Raw genomic sequence first — 17,930 nt, 5'->3', positions numbered from 1 at the left:
TCAGACTGATTTCGATGTATGAAATTCAAAGGTCTGAAGGATTATCATCAAAGCGCTTAGATCCTCTATCCCATACCTTGCGCCAGCATAATCTAATGATCAGATTGGAAACAATGCAATCCCAAAGTCTTTAAACGCCTGGATCCAATCAAATGTCCCGACGCCCGCTTGCTCTAGTTCATCCCGTCTTTCCCACAAACGTTGGACAACCTTCCACTGCGTCCGGCTGTTGGCAACCCGGTAGCACTTGATCCTCTCCCACCAGCGCTCCCAAGGTTCGCGGTTGCGGGCGTCGCACGAGGCTACAAAGGCAGGCCACGTTATAGGGGCCATAAAGTTGGTCTTTGTAGATTTCGACCGTGTCTTGATGTCCTCGACGGCGTGCATGTGTTCGGCGATTTCGGCTAAGAGCTGGTGGTGGTTTTCGCTGCGGCACTTTTGGATGCGTCGGTGGTAGTAGATCACCGCAGCTAAATGCCAGGCATTCGCGTGGTGTTGAAAGATTTCTAGGGTTTCTGCGTCCTGGTTCATCGCTTGGCGGACGTCTTCGAGGTCTAGAGACCAATTGCATAGTCGGTCGCCGAGGCTCTCGCAGGCTTCGAGTAGTCCCTCTGGGATGGGCTCTTCTGTGCCTTCGTACCAGAGAAGATACTCCGCCAGTCGGCACGTCTCCTCAACATCCACAGCGATGGCAGGCGTGATGCCGTACATGTACCCAAAGCAGCTATCGGGTTCCGCCTGCGAAGCGATTGGCTCGTCTACATCCTCTGCGCCCTCCGACGGCCACGGTCCTGGTGTGAAGGAGAATGAGACTGTGCGAGTGAGAAGGTACAGGAAGTCGCTAATCTCATTCAGTTGCCGGGTTGCTCTACTGATGACTTTCCATCGGCGTCGCGTTTTTCGTAGTTGTTTTGTGCCTTGCAGGTGGATCACAAAGTCAGCATCACTGCCTGTCGTGAACTATTTCGCAAGGCTTAGCATCCATTCTACGTCAAGCAGGGGGCTGACAAAATAACCTACATTGCTAATGGTCACCATTGATAACATGGCCACCATGAGCAGCTTGTACTCCGATGTTGCCATGGCGGGGTTGATGGCGGACTGTAAACAATGCAGCGCTACTTGGCGATGCTGCGACCCGAGGGTGAGATATTTCGTCTGCTCGGGGCCACAGTTGCCGAGATGGAAGGCAGATGATGCTATGAGGGAGTGGAAAATGACGGAAGAAACGGTCGGTGTGGCCATCTTGGCTTTCGGTAGCCATTCCGATATTGCCTGGAGAGCTGCCGGGACGTAAAGCTTTCGATAAGGATTCTGGGGGTGTGGGATCGGTTGAAGTAAACTCGCGATGTTTTCCACGTAGTGATGCATGAGTCTATCGATGACTGCGTCGCCTGATATGCTGGTAGACATCCGTCGGGGCAATCTCGTATATGAAATATCATTTTGCGGCTGTATTGGCAATAGCTCGATTGCGTCCTCCAACAGCCCCGCAATGTCACCCAGCGAAGAGCTGAATTCATCTTGGAGTTGGAACTCTGGCGTGGCTTGATCATCCTGCGAGGCTCTGACGAGCTCCACATCGAAGCAAACCTGATATGGAGATCCGTCCTCTCGTGCCGTGGAGAAAGAAGGACTTGAGCTTGCGCAGTCAGTGTAAATTGGAGAGGCTGTTGGATCCTCTTGGGACCCTGTCGATTCTGAGTTGTGGTGAGCACTGTTGGCCAATGAGCAATCAGAGACTGCAACATCCGGACTTTCCAAGTCATAAACTTGGCCGGGTTCATGACTGCTGTCGTGGGCCTGGAAGAGAGCAAAAGGGCCTTCTTGTATGATACCCTTTGAGGTTGGTGCTTCTTCGAGGAATGCCAAGAAGGAGTCAATGTCTTTCATCTGATACTCTGGCCCTGTAGTACGGCCTACGTAGGGCATACAACGTGCGTCAGCCACTAATAACAAGACGTGTGTGGGCAGAAAGGGTGTAAGTAATGGGATGATGATCTTACCAATCCGTATTCTCCCTCTGCCATTACTGCTACTACCAGGCTTCTCCTGCTCGAGAAACGGATTCGAAACGTTGATCCACTGAAGCTTGATACCATAACCTTCACAAGCAATCTTCATCTTCTCACAATTCCCACAGCCAGAGGCCCTCTCATCGCATTTAACTTTACGCCTCTTGCAGGTCCAGCACCTGTTGTCGAACAATGAAACGCGCACAAGTCAGCCCAGCCACCCCCTGTCAGAGTGGCCCGAGACATTCTCCTACACTCGGGGAACAGAGCAGAATCCGTACGTACCCAGTGAAGGTCATCGACCGCTGTCCCGATTTAAGCGGCGGCATCGTGGGGTCATGCTCGGGAGCGGATCGCCGGTGGCTGGCTCAGACGGGCTCCTCATCAAGGCGCCTGCGGTGAATATTCCGGGGTAATACCCACCCGTGAATGCAAGGTCAGCACTCGGAGACTTTGATTGATGCGAGGAGAAGTTGGGCATAGTGCAGATGGCATATCGGGAGTTTGCGGCAAAACACCACACCTCTCTCGGACCGCGTCGAGATAAGCAGGGACTCTTGGTGAAGACAGTGTTATCACGAAAAATTTACCCCGCTATGCACTGCTCAAAGACGTGATCAAGGCAAAGGTTTGCGCGAATTTGCGTTCCGAACACAGTGCGGTTGTCAAACCTTGTTGAAAGCGCGGTGACTAATGATCGCGATCACCTCATCCGGATTAGACTAAAAGACAAGGTTTCGTCTAATATTGATAAGAAGATATCACGCAGAGATGACTGAGAAGAATTCTGTAATGCACCTTTTCTTTCGTTACACAATTATATCTACTGGTGCCGAACTTCCAAAATCTCGACTTCGGAAAAACATCAAAATTCGACGTCGGGAGGTAGTGCTTCACTCTTTTGAGAGTAGAACTCGCAGAACAGCAGAGCAACCGCCTACTCGGCCTCAGTAGGATACGACTCGGGAGTCTCATTAACTTGGACACCTCCTCTTTTGGTATATTGAGAATCAGCAAACGGTAACGGCCATCCACCTTCCTCTTCCGAGGTAGCAAGCCAAAGTCTTTGCAACCAGCGTTTCTTTGCAACATCGTTATCATCCTTGTATGCAGATCGCGCATGGAGATTATGAGTGTTGGCGACAAACTGGATATCACCCTGTTGTTGTTGTTGTTGTTGTTGTTGTTGTTGTATTTAACGCCGTGGCGGCCGGGCTAGAGCCCTTACCGCAGACCTCCCGAAGGGTATATGGCGTGGAGGGCCGTGAGCCAAGGCTACCTACTCTACAGTACGTCGTCTCTTTACATCGTCCTCCAAATCATGCCTTGTGGCCACTACGCGTTCTGTCTGTCCCCGGTTCCCGCTGGTGCCCCAGTTTCATTCTTTCCCAAATCGTCCCTTGGAATCGGGAGGTTCTTTGTAGTCCGCACTCACATCTACGTAGGTGTGGATGCTGCTACCGCAGACAGATCTTCTGGAAGAAGTCCGTCACGCGGAGAAAGGCCTCGAAGCCTCGTGGGTCGGTGATTAATCTCTTGAAGTAGGCCTCGAGAGATCCCATAGGGCCTATGGGCTCGGGCATACTGCGAGAGTGGAGGGTCGGCCACCGTTGCCTCCTCGCCAGCGTTAGTCGACAGTAGACCAGGTGGTCCACGTCTTTCGCCTCTCCACAAGAGCACATCATTAGAGCGTCGTCGTGGTTGAAACGTCGGTGATATTGCTCGAAGTCCCCGTGACCCGATCGTGCCGCCAGCAGGTGATGTAACGTAGCCCGCGGCAAGGCCAGTTCAGGAGGGCTGGACAGAGCTGCCTCAAGCCCCAAGTCCGCGTACCGCGGCCTTCGCTCTTTATACCACCATCTCCTGTGCTGGCTTTGTAATTTTTCCCTTGCAAGCCGCTTGATGCCCGCTAGTGTTGCCATTTGACCCATCCGCGCCGGCAGTGTCGTTCCTTCTTTGGCCAGCCGGTCCGCGGCCTCGTTTCCTTCGATGCCCTGGTGTCCCGGGGACCAGTGCGTCCGTATATCAAATATCCTGGCCGCTTCTTGGATTTCGAGGAACGCGTCTTGTGACGAGTCCGGCGCCTTGCCGCGGATGCCTTGTATAACGCTGGTGTTGTCGATACATATGTGGATTGGATGACCGCGATTGGTGAGCAGAGCCCTTCTGAGGCCGGTTCGCGCCCCTTCGACCTCGGCGTCGAACACTTCTGCTAGTCCGAGTCGGCCGCACCCTTGTGCTATGCGTTTGGAGTCTCGGTAGATGACGAAGCCGTACCCCACGGCTCCGTTCGTCGCCCTGGAGCCGTCCGAGAAGACGATCATATGGCTTTCCGGTACTGTCTTTAGCCAGCGCTCGAAAGCTTTCGCAGCCTCTTCTTTGCATTGAACTACTATCTGATCCTGTGAGCTTGGCAGGTACTGTGATTGAAGGAACGCTGGTCTTCCGCATCTTGGCAGAAGTTCAGCCGTCCGTTGTAGTCTCGTCTGTTGCTGTCCCTGCTGGGAGAGCCGCGCGACTAGCGGGTGTCGGCGATCAATCCTCTGTAGTCGGACTGCGGCCCGTAAGCGGACGCCCTCTAAGGCGACTTTGGCTGACGGTAAGCCGGCGTCTCGGAGGAGGCTACTGGTTGGCGTTGTCCTCCAGACAGGCAGAACGGCCCTTGCTGCCGCTGTAATGACGCTGTCGATCTTCTGCACGAGCCCCTTTTGGCCTGTGTTGACGGGTCTTCCTTGGAGAGGCGGATTCGTGTCTGTCTCCGCTTGGCGTCTCGAAGCCGGCTTCGTGATACCTGCGTACCATGTTTCGGCGCCGAAGAGCGCGATCGGCAGTACGCAGGAGACGACGGCTTTTCGCACGGCGGCCGCTGGGAGTCCCCTCTTTGTGTTCGTAAGCTGTCTCAGATGTTGAGCTGCCCTCTTTGCTGCAGCTACTTTTGCGTCGACATGGTGCCGGAAGGACAGTCTCTTGTCGAACCAGACACCCAGCCAGCGTACAGGTTTCGTCGAGGCCTTGACCACCAAATCCCCCGCCCGGACCTCTGGCAGCTCCGCTGGCTGGCCGTGCTTCCTAGTAAAGTGGATGACCTCGCACTTGCTCGGGTCAAAGGAGACCTTGTTCTCCAAGCCCCATCTGAGAATGCCGGCTGCGCTTCGGTTGAGTATTGCGACGTTGCTCTCCAGGGAGGGGCTGATGGCCAGAGTGGCGATGTCGTCCGCGTACCCGAATCGCGCGTTCGGGTCGTCTTCAAGTATCTCTGCGATGTAGAGCAGAAAGGCAATGGGAGATAGTGGTGACCCCTGAGGCAGCCCGCATGACAGCGGGAAGTACTCCGTTGTGCTTTCTTCCAGTCGGACTCTAGCGGTGCGGTTGCAGCAGAAGCTAAAGATCAGTCTGGTCAGGCCATGTGGCCATCCCTGCTGACGCAGTCTAATGACGAGCCGGTTCCGAAGGACGGAGTCGAACGCCCCTTTTACGTCCATAGTCAGAAGTGTCGCCGTGAGTCCTTTTAGGAGGGCCATCTCGATGTCGTGGGTGAGGCAGGTCGTCAGATCGACGGCTGACCTGCCTTGTAGAGCCCCGATCTGTTGCGGACTGATGATGCGCTCGACAATCGCCAGGGACGCCATCCTTCTGGCTATCAGTCGCTCTAGTCCCTTGCCCAGGCACGAGAGGAGCGCGATCGGCCGCCAGGACCCGGGCTTGGAGGCATCCCTGCCGGCCTTCTGGATCATGACCACCTCAGCTCTGCGGAAGGGCAGAGGAAAGTGGCCGGCCCGCATACAGGACTGGAATAGCTGCCTGACCGGTTCCGAGATGACATCCCAGCATGCCTGGAGGAGGCGTGTTGTGATGCCGTCCACACCAGGGGTCGTTGTCTTTGTTAAGGTGGCCGTCTTCACTTCTTCTCCGCTAACATTGTCCTGCCAAGTAATCGCTCGCCTCGGGACGACGGGTACGTCAAACGGGTCACCCGGTGCGTCATCTTCCGCACTAAACCTGTCGAGAAGGGCTCCCCGAAGCGCTTGAGCCTTTTCGTTAGTATCCTCGATCGTCTGGTTGTCCACAACCAATGGGGGTGCTCTGGTCAGTAGGCTCGCCTTCCGCCAACCCATGATCTGGTACAGGTCCCGGTCTGAAGCGACTCCATCGATCTTTCCGGCCCAGTATGCTCGCTTAGCCTTCCTCACCGTGCTCAGGAACGCCTTTCGTTTCTCCATTAGATAAAGGTGCGCATCTTGCTCCGTCTCCCAGGCTTGTTGGTTGCGGGCAGCACGGTATGCTCTGTGGGCCTCTGCGCATTCCTCCGTCCACCAAGCCGCGCCTTTACCATGTTTTCCTCTCTTCTTGCCGACCGCCTCAATGGCTCGGGAGAAGAGCTCGACGATGTGACTTGCCTGCCCGTCCAGGTCTTCCGGAGTAGGTTGATCCCCCAGATTGGGCATCGCAGCTAGCCCCCCTTCGATCAGGTCTCTCAGCCGAGGCAGCGCCGAGTCGGGCACTGACAGTGGCCGTGGCTGCGGGTGGCCCTCTCCCTGTGACACTGGGCGTTTGAGTAGTGGTATGACGGCCACGATGGCCTCGTGGTCAGCTCCCGGGTGTAGCTGTGGGCTGACCTGCGCGTGCGCAAAAGGGATATTAGAGAAAGCCAGGTCCAGGACATGTCCGCAATCCTGGGTTGCCACCCCAACTTCGCTGATAAGAGAGAGATTGTGGCCGTCTGCCCAGCCTGCGATGTCATCTCCCCGGTTCCCGTTCCTCGTCCCGGGCTCCCAAGAGTAGTGATGCGCGTTGAAGTCACCCGCGATCAAAGCTCGCTCCGGGGGTTTGAGTTCTAGCAGTATCCCTGTTGTGCGGCTGTGGGGGTCGCGGGGTTGTCTGTACACGTTGACGATAGTCGTCGTTTTGTCGACCACCAGCCACAGTACGTCTCTCGTGTGGACAGGCCTCTGCTGCTCCACCGTCATCCCTATCCCTTTGCGTGTGTAGGTCAATACTCTTGGTCTGGTTCCTTCGCTGTCCCAGAAGTCGACCGGGACGAAAGAGTCGAAACCCGGGTGCGTGTTCAGTTGCACGTTTCCGTCCTTCCAGCCCGTCCAGGGTTCCTGGACGAGGACCACATCTATCTGAGCCTCCCAGCAGAGCTGCAGGAAAGCCGTGTGCGCCGGGGAGATCTTTCCGACGTTGCCCTGCGCAACGCGTAGCATCCGTGGGGTCGCCGCTCTCGGCTTACGTCTCCGAGTCGAGTTCGAGGTGGGTGTAGGCATTCGCGACGTTGTAGTTTGGCTTCTGTGCTGCCCGTTGGCTCCTGCTTGGCATGGGTAGCACGGGACGGTCGATGGAGGTGTTGTCGGGGGAGTCTTCGCCTTCGCCTTCGTCCGCCTCGTCTTCATCCATGCTGCTGCTGTCAGTGCTTCCGTCACCGAGGCAAACGATCGAGCTTGCGGAGGGCGTTCTCGTGCGCGCGCGCTTGGCGCCGGGTTGCTGGTTCTGGCTGGTGGAGGTAGGGACGCCTGCCGCCTCCTGGCTACTGTCGGATCGAGTAGCCTTGTACAGAGTGTCCGATGCTTTCTGGCCGGCCTTCCGGATCCGAGCCCGCTCCTTTCGACCGGGAAGGGAGACGACGCCGTTTACGGCCGAGGGCCTCGCTGGGCAGTCTGTGTGGCTGGCTTGGAAGGGGCCGCAGCAGTTGGCACATTGGGGCCTGGCCATGCAGGGTCCCGTTTCGTGTGAATCGGAAGGTCTTCCGCAGTTGCTGCAGATCGGTCGTCGTCCGCAGAACCGGTTGGAGTGGTAGCCCTGGCAGCCGGGGTCGTGTCGGATGAGCGTCCTTCGTTTCTTGACGGGCAGAGATCTGCCGCTTTGGTTGAAGAGCCTGAAGGGCGTGACCTCTGATGTGAATGATATGAGCCAAGATATTTCGTTCGTGACTGGGTTGGGCCCAAGGCGGGACGGTCGAGCAAGGACAGGCTTCTGTCCTGTCTGTGCGAAGACCTCATCTTCAACGAGTGTGGCTGGGTCCAGGACGTCCCCGCCAATGCTGTGTAGTTTTGTTGGGCATCGCGGCACAACGTAAGTGTACCACTTGATAGGCGTCTCGACCTGGTGGGCGCCGAGGCATTCCGCCAGCTTTGCCTTACTTGCAAGTAGTCTTTCCTGTATTTGCTTGTTTCGCGGCTTCAGAGAGTAACCTGTGCTGATATGGTAGACGTGGGGAAGGTCCGCTAGCCCCAGGCCAACGGCCTTACAGACGATCTGTCGTACGGCGAACGGTGCGATCTTCCGAGCGGCCGCTAAGCTTTCTTCCGGGACGCGGGCAAAGATGCGGAGGTCCTCCTTCGGCTGCGCCTGCGGCTGATCCTCGGCGGGGAGTGTGGCCTTCGGGCGGGCAGAGCTCTGGCAGCTCTGGCCGCTCCGGGTCGCCGCAGTGGTGTTGCCCGCCATCGGTGCGACGACAGCCGCCCAACTCCGGGCCGCTATTGGGCTTGTCTCGTGATTGATCAGTCTCTTGAGGGTTTGAATGACATAGGCAGTGGCTTCTTTCGCGATCTGCTTTCTAGAACCGTCAAAGCTGGCGACAACGCTGTCGACGGACCGTGCAATGGTCAGAAAGACGTCTTTCCGTGCCTCGTACTGTCTAGCTTCTTCTGCAAGGGCTGTCAAGACGGACCCTGTGGCAGATCCGCTCGGAGCAGATGCGGTAGAGGCTGCGGGCCCCTCGGCCGAGGTAGGGGCGTCGGTGGTGGCATCAAGCTGGCTTCCCGTTAGGCTGGGCCGGGTCGGCTGTGCCTCGGCGTCGCGGCGTCGCTTAGCTCTTGAGGTGGGGTTCGGCTCCGGAGGTGTCCCGGAGCCTGGTTCGGGGTCGGCTTGGTCGGCCGACATCAGTCCGGTGCCCGACGGCGGCTGTGAGGCCATCGCGGATGCGGGCTCCGGCAAGGGGAGGTGAAGAGTTTTCGGCTGTTAGTAATTTGGTGGTAGGCTCACTCATTCACTAACAGCAGATGCCAAGAAAAATTAGGCGAGAGGGAAGTTGGGGGATATCACCCTGCTGCAGCGTCATCTCCAGAGATAATCGGCGGCACATCTCTTCCATCACCTGGATCGCCTCACGCTGCGAATCCGTGTACTGTGGAAGAAGCCCAGCAGCCCAGAAGCGTTGCAGGGCTCCGACGTAGTAAGAGTCCCACTTCATGCTGAGCTTTCCCTTGTAGAAGTAATAGCCCGGTTTGCGCATCCACTCCTTCTCTCCCTCGCTGGTCTCCCCCTTTCGATCGTAGAACCATTGTGGCAGGCATAGCTGGCGTAGCATGTCTGGTCTTTCTCGTCTCAGCGTGTTGTAGATGTTGTGACTGGAGACCACCTGTGACTCTCCGCCTTCCATCGCCTGGTGGAGGCAAAGTAGGCCCACGATGTCGCTTTCGTCCGTATGGTACGTCTGAGATTTCTGCGTGCGATAAATTCTGCCTTCGCCATTAACCTCTTTGCCCTCTGCAAGGTCTTTGATGTGACCCAGCATGTGTCCCTGTCGGTTTTGGCTCAAGCGGCGGCCGATGTAGGAACCGATGCCGAGGTATGCGATTGAGGCTTGTCGAGTGGACCAGCAGTCAACGGGAAGGCCGCGAAGCACAGAGAAGCCGATACCATTGATCATTTGGTCCCGAATCCGATCTAGAAAGTCCACAAAGGGGTTAGGGAGCTTGAAAGTCGACTTATTGACTTCAGAGAGTTGAAGGCCTCCTGCTTCGATCTCGTGGACGGCAGCACTAATGTGCCTGATCTGTTCTTCGGTGAAGTGATAGAGCCAGCGCCCTGTGTCTCGATCCAGCTCCTCCTTCGTCCAAACGGTCGGACCAGATACTTCTTGTGGCATAGCATCGAATGGCTGCAAGAGATCGTACTCGGGCTCCCGCTGACCGGAGCAGAGGCCAAGACCACGACCCCAGTTGCCTTGAGTTGGTGCAGCTATTGCCCTGGTAGAAGCCGTAGACATGATGGATGTTGACGGGGAGATGCAGGGATGTATAGAGTTTTTTTATATGTATCCAATTGATCGTGGTGGCGACGAGTTGTGCTGTTCCAGCCCTAGCAGATGAGCTGACGAGGAGAGCATTGCAACCGAGGGAGCCGTTGACTTGTACTCAAATGTGAAGAAGAGTCGAAGAATAAACACATTACATCTCTCTGGTGCCGTTGCTGTCGTCGTCGTTTCCTTCCGTGTAGGGATGATGTCTCGAGGTGGGCGAAGGGTGATATCTCAAGACTCAACTGTCTCATCTCGACTACTCAAGGCTACCATCCTCGCTAACAACTAACAACGTGGTTCGAGAGATTAACTAGCAGAATGTAAGGATGAAGTATTGAGTAGTCCCAAAGTTGTCAAGAATTAGTTTGCAATGCGATAAGACAACGCCCGCAAGCATGTCGTGGGGAAAGAGACTCCGACAGGATCCACCTTAGCCAATTCGGGCTGAAGATGGGGTCAAGATAGGGCGTCGCTGTCAGCTGCCCGGACAATTAGTTCCAGGGATCTGGAATGAATCGGGATCTCTTGCATTCGTATGCGTGGCAAATGGCTTGCATGCTTCCGCCTGGTCGGTTTGCCTCCCTGCCTCTGAGCACATTCTGGGGTGTCGCATTGGTGGTAGGAGCGTGTGGGATGACGCTCTCCCTGACACCCAGATTGATATCTGGGTCAGTCCAGTCAGTCTTACGATCTATTTTTGACTGAAATCGTCTTGGCTGAATTACACATGCAACTCGCGACAGATCCATCCTGAAGAGTAAAGTTATTTGTCTCAAATATCTTGAAGATGACTACGACTACCACCATCATGCCTTCCAGCCAAGCACGAGCCTCGATGACAAGAAATAGGTTCCGGGAGAAGGAAGTTTTACACCCAAGAGTTGAAGACACAATCATGGACGGCTTATCAACTATTGATGGAACCGGTGCAACTATCGGCAGAAGTGCTCCTATCTCGGGCATCCCCAAGTTCTTGGATCCATATGAAGAACGTAAATGGATGCTGGAGCGTATGGCCGGCGCCTTCCGAGTTATTGCTCGCAAAGGATATCTCGAGGGCACGGCTGGTCACATCTCGGTTCGTGACCCAGTTGACCCTGATACTTTTTGGATCAACCCGTAAGTTGCACGATCCTTAGCGACCTGAAGTACAGTTATCTAACCATGTCTTCGTGTTCCTAGCCTTGCTCGTCACTTCGGTCTGATGAAAGTCAGCGACATGGTCCATGTCAACATGGAAGGAGAAATCATCGGTGGAAATTACGTGAGTCCAGATGGTCGTGCTTCCGTCGAAACCAAAATGTGCGGGCCAACCAACTAACATCGCTTCTTGTAGGCTTGTATCAACAACGCGGGGTTTAATATCCACTCTGCCCTTCACGAAGCCCGACCCGACGTCAATGCAGCGTGTCACTTCCACAGTATCCACGGGAAGACGTGGTCGACCTTCGGAAGACCACTGGAGATGCTCAATCAAGACGCTTGCACCTTCTACAAGGATCATGCCGTCCACGACATGTTTGGCGGCATTGCTTTCGAAGCCTTTGAAGGAGAAAGAATAGCCACAGCTCTGGGCAATAACAGGTGTGCCATCTTGAAGAATCATGGTCTACTGACGACAGGGAAGACGGTTGATGAGGCGGCGTTTTTATATACCCTGATGGAGAACTCCTGTCGCATCCAGCTTCTTGCAGAGGCTGCTGTGGCGTCGGGGATTGAGAAGCAGATCTGTCCTGATGCTGAAGCTGAGTATACATACCGATTGACTACGCCGGAGGCTATGTGGTTAGAGTTCCAGCTGGACTACGAATATGAACTGGCTATGTCGGGTGGAGACTTCCTTTCGTAAATTTGGCTCCGAAGGATGGGTATGTCTTTGGTATAACCTCGACTCACGGGTGTATCTTCTTATATGACCTATGATCGGGTAATATCAAACTCGGTACTTAACTATACATTACTTCCGGAGGAGCACGATATTCTGTTCAATATTCTCCTCAGAAATGTGGGCGAGTAGCAGAGACGACTGCGTCATGCCAAGAAACTGGGGGATTCCCTCGACGCCGCCGTAATCGACTGCTAGCAGTAAGGTGAGTGACGTGAGTTGAAAGAAATCCCCAAGTTGCCATGGTTGAGAACTCATATGCACAATCTCATAACTTATGACTGTTGGCAATGCATAGCAAGTCAGGCAGGGCACCGGTTCAATCAAATGCCGCCGGCTTTCTTCACGAGGCAGGTCGTAAATTGAAAAGTTCTGATCAAAGAAAACGGGCCGTCGGGGGCTATGTACCATCAGTAAACAATACGTGCCGAGCCATAAGGTTGACTATGTTTAATTCCAACGAACTCTGGGCGTCAGCTTCACGTTGGACCTTTGGCCCCCAAATCAGAATGATTGGTTCAGATTGATGACTCTGATGCAAGCGAGTCTCTCCTGCCGCAAAACGGACGAATAGATGCGTGAGACGCCATTATGGTGTGTCGCACAATTTCTGCGCCTCATCAGCCTGCTTGATCCTCACGGCTCAGTGAGACATGTGCGCAGCTCTGGTTGGATCCCTGGTCTTCGACTTCCACAAATCTCGATAGAGTAACAATGACAATGGATCCTTAAGAATCCTGTGTGTCTCCTTGGAAGTGAGTAAGATACTACATAAGCCGTCCCTAGCTGTTTCAGTGGTTCCAATTTGCCCAATGTGCCCATGTTTTGTGTCTTCTTTCTCTTCTCTTCTTTTTGGGATGAGGTTTTCGAGGACGAAATCCTTTAAGTTCCTTCGTTTTGAGCAAGAAAGCCCTGATGCATGATGGATTCGACCGGCCCCGAGACGTATGTCCCCCATGTATCTCACAAGCAAGTAGTTCCAGAACAACCGCGGCAACATGAATCAGCCTACTATGCGCCGACAACACCTGAAACGTATTCGTCGATTCCCGTCAAAAAAGAACGCACGATCTGCGGATTGAGGCCAGTTACATTTGTGCTCAGTTTTTTGCTGGCAGCAGTGGTAGTGATAGCCGCTGTCGGTGGTGGTGTTGGGGGTTCACTAGCAGTCCAAAAAGCAAGAGAGTATGATCCAATGCCAATTCCTTCCTTCCGCCGCGAAATTCTAATGGTTTTTTCATAGCGATGCGATGTCTTCCGTAGCATCGCCTACTACAGTTGTCACGACCACAGTCACTGCGCTGGTGCCTGCATCGACGGACAGCGATAGCCCGATAGTAGTCCCAACCCAAGGAAAAATCCAGCTTCCCTGCCCAGCCATGGAGGGTGAAACGAGAACAATACAACTCTCCGACGGTACTGCCCAATTTGCCATGCATTGTGGCATGAGCTTCGGGTCGAAGGGGGCTCTAGACATCCTTGCAGTTGTAGTCTACTCGTACTTGGACTGCCTCAGGGCTTGTGCATCATATAATCGCAACTCAGGGTCGAAAACATGCGTCGCGGCGACTTTTAATGCGAATCTGGGAAATGTCGGCCCAAACAATGGGAATTGTTGGCTCAAAAACGCGACTAGTCCCCGGTCTATTTCTGACAACTCTGCTGTGGGCGGCATCCTGGATTGAGCATCTAGTCCCCTTCTCTCGTGAATATTATGATCACTGCATCTGGGCGGTGAGACACTGCTTCTAGTTAGACCAATTGTACTTATTCAGGAGGCGGAACTGCCATAACATGTATAATCAACGAGCATCAGTTGAGTTTGATGCCATAGAGTCGATAGCCTTTAGAGTCTCAGTCAAGCATCTCTGATCCTCTGATTTATTTATGAAAGTTGCCGTCCGTCCAACTCCAGAGCGCAGACGAAAACGGGATGAAGTTGTCAGACACCGAGGCTTTGATGTTAGTTGTAACGGTTGTGACCTTATGATTAACACAATAGAGAGGTAGCTAAGTTCTATTTGACACGGTAGTGGTGACCCCCCTTTCCACTCCACCTCTCTACGTACTCTATCTGCAGGCCCGCCCACTTCCGACTACAAATAATCGAGCTTTGAACATGGAGTCAGATAGCCTATTCGTCGCTAGAAGCGTGGAGAGAATCACGGGAATCACTAATGAAACTTTCATACAAGCATCAGTAGTCAGCAAGCGACTCTTCTGGGCCCACGCTCAGAGGCTACCTCGGAAGGTAACTCTTGTTTAGATATACCAGACCACATGTATGTAGATGAAGTTTCAGACGGACTATGAGCATGAGCTGGCCTTGAGAGGGGTGTATCCCCTCTCTCTTAGCGACGCCTCAGACTTATCCTCGACTTCCATCGTCAGTCTAATCCACGTTCATTGGCTTCTTGGTCTCTGCTTCATGACCAACATCTTGATGTCGATAACAGCTGAAATGAATCAACATGGACGCATCTTTGTACTTTGTGTTCTCAGGATTAAACAGGTCTCGGAGTCGTTTACTTTCATCACAATAGATCCCTTTAGTCCATGTTCCAATGAATGGTGCTGAATTTATCTCTCACAGCGATCATTTGGGTTACAATCTGTAGTAAGGTAGTACATATGGCTTCACCCGCTATCTTAGCATCAGCTTCGTGTTGCACCCTCGACTTTGTAAGTTCTGCGAGACCATTGGGGTGCTAGGATGTACAACTTATATTTCAAACGCTTAATTTCATTGGCTTTGATAGACGAATTTGACGCAAAATGGTCTGACACGGTTTACAACGGACGAAATGCTTACGCGTACAAAAGCCCATACCCCGTGAAGTATGGCCATGGCATCCAAGTTCAACCAGCTTTATTCTCATACTTGGCATAGTCAGACATGTGCAAGACTCTTTCTACACTCCAGGTATTCGTGTTTCTTTAGAGAAGAAATGTAGTACAGCTGCTGCGTTCGGGTCCAATTAACGCACAAAGCGTACATGTAGTCGCACAAAAGAACAGCTCGGGTTGTAAACAGTAAAAGTGATCACCAGGCTTCCTAAAGGGTCAGCAATGTTCCAAAATCTATGAATCTTCCAATTCTCGCTTGTTCTCGGCTCTTCGAGCAACGAGAAATGGGCAGTACTTGTGTGAAGGACTATCCCATTTCAACCTACATTACATTACATACTCTTAGCTCAATATTTGACTGTTCGATTCCCCCAATTCCATCCCTTCTCGTTCTTCCATCAGTCCTCTTTTACGATCATCCGGTTCTACTCCTATCCTCTCTTATGACAACGGGCTTGAGGTTTTGCGCATTCTTTCGTGTCGGAGGACAAAATTGCATCACGGGCTCTACAGGCCCCGAGGCTTACGTTCCTGATGCCCCCGAGGCCTGCATTTCTGTAGAAACCCCTGAACAGCTGGCTGTTGCGTCTGATCAACCGAAACAGCATATTTTGGACCCCAACAACCTGAAAGCTCCAGCGAAAGAACGTGTAGTCTGAGGATTGAGGACGGCGACTTTAATTCTCAGTGCTTTGCTGGCCATGGCTGTGGTGTTAGCAGCTGCGGGCGGCGGGGTGGGTGGTACACTGGCTGTTGGGTAGGCGAGAAAGTATAACCTCCATACAATTCGCTTTTCCATCCTTGATATTTGAGATATCCAATGGTCCAGTAACAGAGATGCGACTTTGGCTGCCATATCTACAATCACTACCACAACGATAACCGAAACAATCCCTGAAGCCTCCGGAACCCCAATAAACGTGTCAATACTAGGGATCCTCGACATTCCCTGTCCAGAAAAAGTGGCAAATCAGTGGTGATTGAACTGTCCGACAAGAAAGTGTCATTTGATATACATTGCAACAAAAACTATGGGAAGGGGGAACCCAATGATTTGCTCGCGATTAAGGTTTACTCATATTTGGATTGCCTTAAAGCTTGTGCATCGTATAATCGATACTCAATGTCGGATGATTGCGTTGCAGCAGTTTTTAATCGAAATCTCAGCATGGCAGAGGAATCTAATGGGAATTGCTGGCTGAAGAACAGCTTCGATCCTATAATTAAGGTGTGTGTGTTTAATTGCTAGATGGCCAACTCTCTTCTTCATTTCGTCTGTGCTGATGTCGAGGGTTCTTCACGGTCAGAATTCAGGGGAACAACTTCGAAAAGCAAAATGCTTCGGGCCGTCTCAGCGGGTCCTCTCACCCTATCTCCGTACCTATCCCTCTAAGAGCCAATTCCCCGCCTTGGACCTGCTTATTCGAACAAGCGCTGATACACCGCCACTGGGTCGTCCCGAGACCCATTCAACTTAATCTATGCTACCCGAGCGAGCCTATGGGAAACCTGCCGAGATCTCGGAAAGCGGCTGCCTAAGAACTATCCCCGCGTTCAATTGCGAGATATCCAATTGAACTCTTCCCGGTCCGTTAACCATGGTTGCATTGCTCGTGTTGCTTATTGTCTAGCCCTAAGTCCAAGACAATGGCAAGTTGCCAAGGGTAGCCACTTTTACCCATTATTGCCGATGAATTGTTGAATCTACTTTGATACTGGGCCCGCCAGGTGTTGACGGAGCAGAAACTTGGCATCCTTCTTTCCGCACTGGAAACGAAGACTTCATGTTTCGCAGAGAACTCATTATGATAAATCAGATCTCAGCAGACTTCGGGACCGCGAGAGGTGTCGCGCAGCTACTCGAATATTTGGCAGAGATCGAAGGTCGTCAATGTAAAAGTCTAAGACCTTACCCGGTCTCGGTTTTCATATCGATGTGGACTCCTCAACCTGCTGACACGGACTCATTGACAGTGAGAGTGAGGTTGCATTGGAGTAGTCTGGCCAAGAGACTAAGCTGTGCATATGTGTACTGACCTTAGACCGGATACACAGCTAGCAATTCGAGGCGACATCAGCCCCATCGTGAGGATTCAATTCCTTGTAGCTGAGCCAGCCTTCTTCGCAAACTCTACATCCTTCAACAGCGGGGCGACTCTGAATGTCCAGAAAACTTCCATATGTGGCAAGCGTGTTATCCTATCGACCAGTGTCCTCCTCGGTGATTTCCAGAGGCACATCAACGATGGCATCCCAACGCGTATAAATAGCTCCTTGCCAGACACCTAGCTGTGTCTTTCCTCTTCAGATCATCGCCTCGACTCATCTTCTCTCGAACAGCCTTGAACAACATCTTTCTCTCACAAAATGGTTAACTTCGTCCGTGCTGCCGGCCTTCTGGCCCTTCTCCCTCTCATTGCCGCCGCCCCGACCGCCGAGGCTAGCGAGCAGAATGTTCGCTTTTCTTTCGAGAAGTGGGCCGAGGATATCATTGCCAACCCCAACGGACAACATCCTTCTCCCGAGGAAGCCATGGCTCTCGCTTTCAATCAGACTTCAAGCGGTTCGTGATACAGGCTTGACTTATTACAACACGGACAAAATGCTTACTTATTACCGTTTAGATGGCCTTGAGAAGCGTCAGCAGGATGTCAGCTGCACTTTCAACGACAACGACAACGCTGCTTCTGTAAGCCGACCTGGACTGTTCTTTGGTCACCCTATCACGAGAGATTTCCGGGGCCATCGCAGATATCATGACGCGCATCTACTGACATTCATTGCTTAACATAGGTTGCCGACGCCGTTTGGTGCATCGACTTCATCGCTGCTCGCGCCAATGTCCAGTGCAAAGCAGTCGTCAGCGCCACTGTCTTCTGCCACCGTGGCCAGGCTCAGATCGCCGGTGTTGCTACCGGCGGCAACCCTCCCAAGGACACCTCCAGTCTATGTGGCAACGTTGCCCGGTCGGCTGGCCAGATCATGGATGCTTGCACCCGTGGGAGTCTCGTCTTCGGACAGAACAACGCTTGGGGCAATGGCAACATGAGAGTCCACATCCGCCGCTAGGAGGCCAATTACGTGTATTTACTGACGGCATGGAGATGGAGAAAAGCGACTTTAATTGTATATAACTTCTTACAAGCACATCAAGGAAGAT

At 53.1% G+C, this 17,930-nt stretch overlaps 5 protein-coding genes across 5 annotated transcripts; 3 read left to right on the top strand and 2 right to left on the bottom strand.

Annotated features, from left to right (window-relative positions):
• Window positions 1–29: 29 nt before the first annotated feature.
• BDP55DRAFT_400398 (fungal-specific transcription factor domain-containing protein) lies at window positions 30–2,261 on the bottom strand. Its single transcript, XM_060567293.1, has 3 exons — window positions 2,007–2,261; window positions 1,021–1,919; window positions 30–960 (listed from the first exon to the last, which is right to left on the bottom strand). Exons 1-3 carry the CDS (start codon window positions 2,122–2,124, stop codon window positions 100–102), a joined length of 1,878 nt encoding a protein of 625 aa, XP_060423017.1. The 5' UTR covers window positions 2,125–2,261; the 3' UTR covers window positions 30–99.
• A 6,716-nt stretch (window positions 2,262–8,977) lies between these two features.
• Window positions 8,978–10,101, bottom strand: BDP55DRAFT_683124 (uncharacterized protein). Its single transcript, XM_060576316.1, has one exon. It carries the CDS (start codon window positions 10,003–10,005, stop codon window positions 9,007–9,009), a length of 999 nt encoding a protein of 332 aa, XP_060423016.1. The 5' UTR covers window positions 10,006–10,101; the 3' UTR covers window positions 8,978–9,006.
• Window positions 10,102–10,933: 832 nt separating this feature from the next.
• On the top strand, window positions 10,934–11,887 carry BDP55DRAFT_565497 (putative aldolase; the record flags this gene model as incomplete). The annotated part of the gene is made up of 3 exons (XM_060570425.1): window positions 10,934–11,157; window positions 11,221–11,302; window positions 11,375–11,887. The coding sequence occupies 3 exons, from the start codon at window positions 10,934–10,936 to the stop codon at window positions 11,885–11,887; spliced, it is 819 nt and encodes a 272-aa protein (XP_060423015.1).
• Window positions 11,888–13,015: 1,128 nt separating this feature from the next.
• BDP55DRAFT_400355 (uncharacterized protein) lies at window positions 13,016–13,801 on the top strand. Its single transcript, XM_060567292.1, has 2 exons — window positions 13,016–13,100; window positions 13,167–13,801. Exon 2 carries the CDS (start codon window positions 13,174–13,176, stop codon window positions 13,606–13,608), a length of 435 nt encoding a protein of 144 aa, XP_060423014.1. The 5' UTR covers window positions 13,016–13,100; window positions 13,167–13,173; the 3' UTR covers window positions 13,609–13,801.
• Window positions 13,802–16,925: 3,124 nt separating this feature from the next.
• BDP55DRAFT_594436 (uncharacterized protein) lies at window positions 16,926–17,928 on the top strand. Its single transcript, XM_060570967.1, has 3 exons — window positions 16,926–17,333; window positions 17,395–17,459; window positions 17,564–17,928. The coding sequence occupies exons 1-3, from the start codon at window positions 17,138–17,140 to the stop codon at window positions 17,837–17,839; spliced, it is 537 nt and encodes a 178-aa protein (XP_060423013.1). The 5' UTR covers window positions 16,926–17,137; the 3' UTR covers window positions 17,840–17,928.
• Window positions 17,929–17,930: the final 2 nt, after the last annotated feature.

Source organism: Colletotrichum godetiae (genome assembly GCF_030913485.1).
Source record: "Colletotrichum godetiae strain CBS 193.32 chromosome Unknown BDP55scaffold_76, whole genome shotgun sequence".
Lineage (NCBI taxonomy): Eukaryota > Fungi > Ascomycota > Sordariomycetes > Glomerellales > Glomerellaceae > Colletotrichum > Colletotrichum godetiae.
The sequence above is the reverse complement of the archived record's forward strand: the minus strand, read 5'-3'. Positions and strand labels throughout refer to the sequence as shown.

Excerpts from the sequence above, each read along its gene's own strand:
- BDP55DRAFT_400398 (XM_060567293.1), bottom strand. The coding sequence starts at position 2,124 with ATGAAGATTGCTTGTGAAGGTTATGGTATCAAGCTTCAGTGGATCAAC. Across the intron at positions 1,920-2,006 it reads CAGAGGGAGAATACGGATTG|GCCGTACTACAGGGCCAGAG; the intron begins GTAAGATCATCA and ends TGCCCTACGTAG. Across the intron at positions 961-1,020 it reads CAATGGTGACCATTAGCAAT|TTCACGACAGGCAGTGATGC; the intron begins GTAGGTTATTTT and ends CTTGCGAAATAG.
- BDP55DRAFT_683124 (XM_060576316.1), bottom strand. The coding sequence starts at position 10,005 with ATGTCTACGGCTTCTACCAGGGCAATAGCTGCACCAACTCAAGGCAAC.
- BDP55DRAFT_400355 (XM_060567292.1), top strand. The coding sequence starts at position 13,174 with ATGTCTTCCGTAGCATCGCCTACTACAGTTGTCACGACCACAGTCACT.
- BDP55DRAFT_594436 (XM_060570967.1), top strand. The coding sequence starts at position 17,138 with ATGGTTAACTTCGTCCGTGCTGCCGGCCTTCTGGCCCTTCTCCCTCTC. Across the intron at positions 17,334-17,394 it reads TTTCAATCAGACTTCAAGCG|ATGGCCTTGAGAAGCGTCAG; the intron begins GTTCGTGATACA and ends ATTACCGTTTAG. Across the intron at positions 17,460-17,563 it reads ACAACGACAACGCTGCTTCT|GTTGCCGACGCCGTTTGGTG; the intron begins GTAAGCCGACCT and ends TGCTTAACATAG.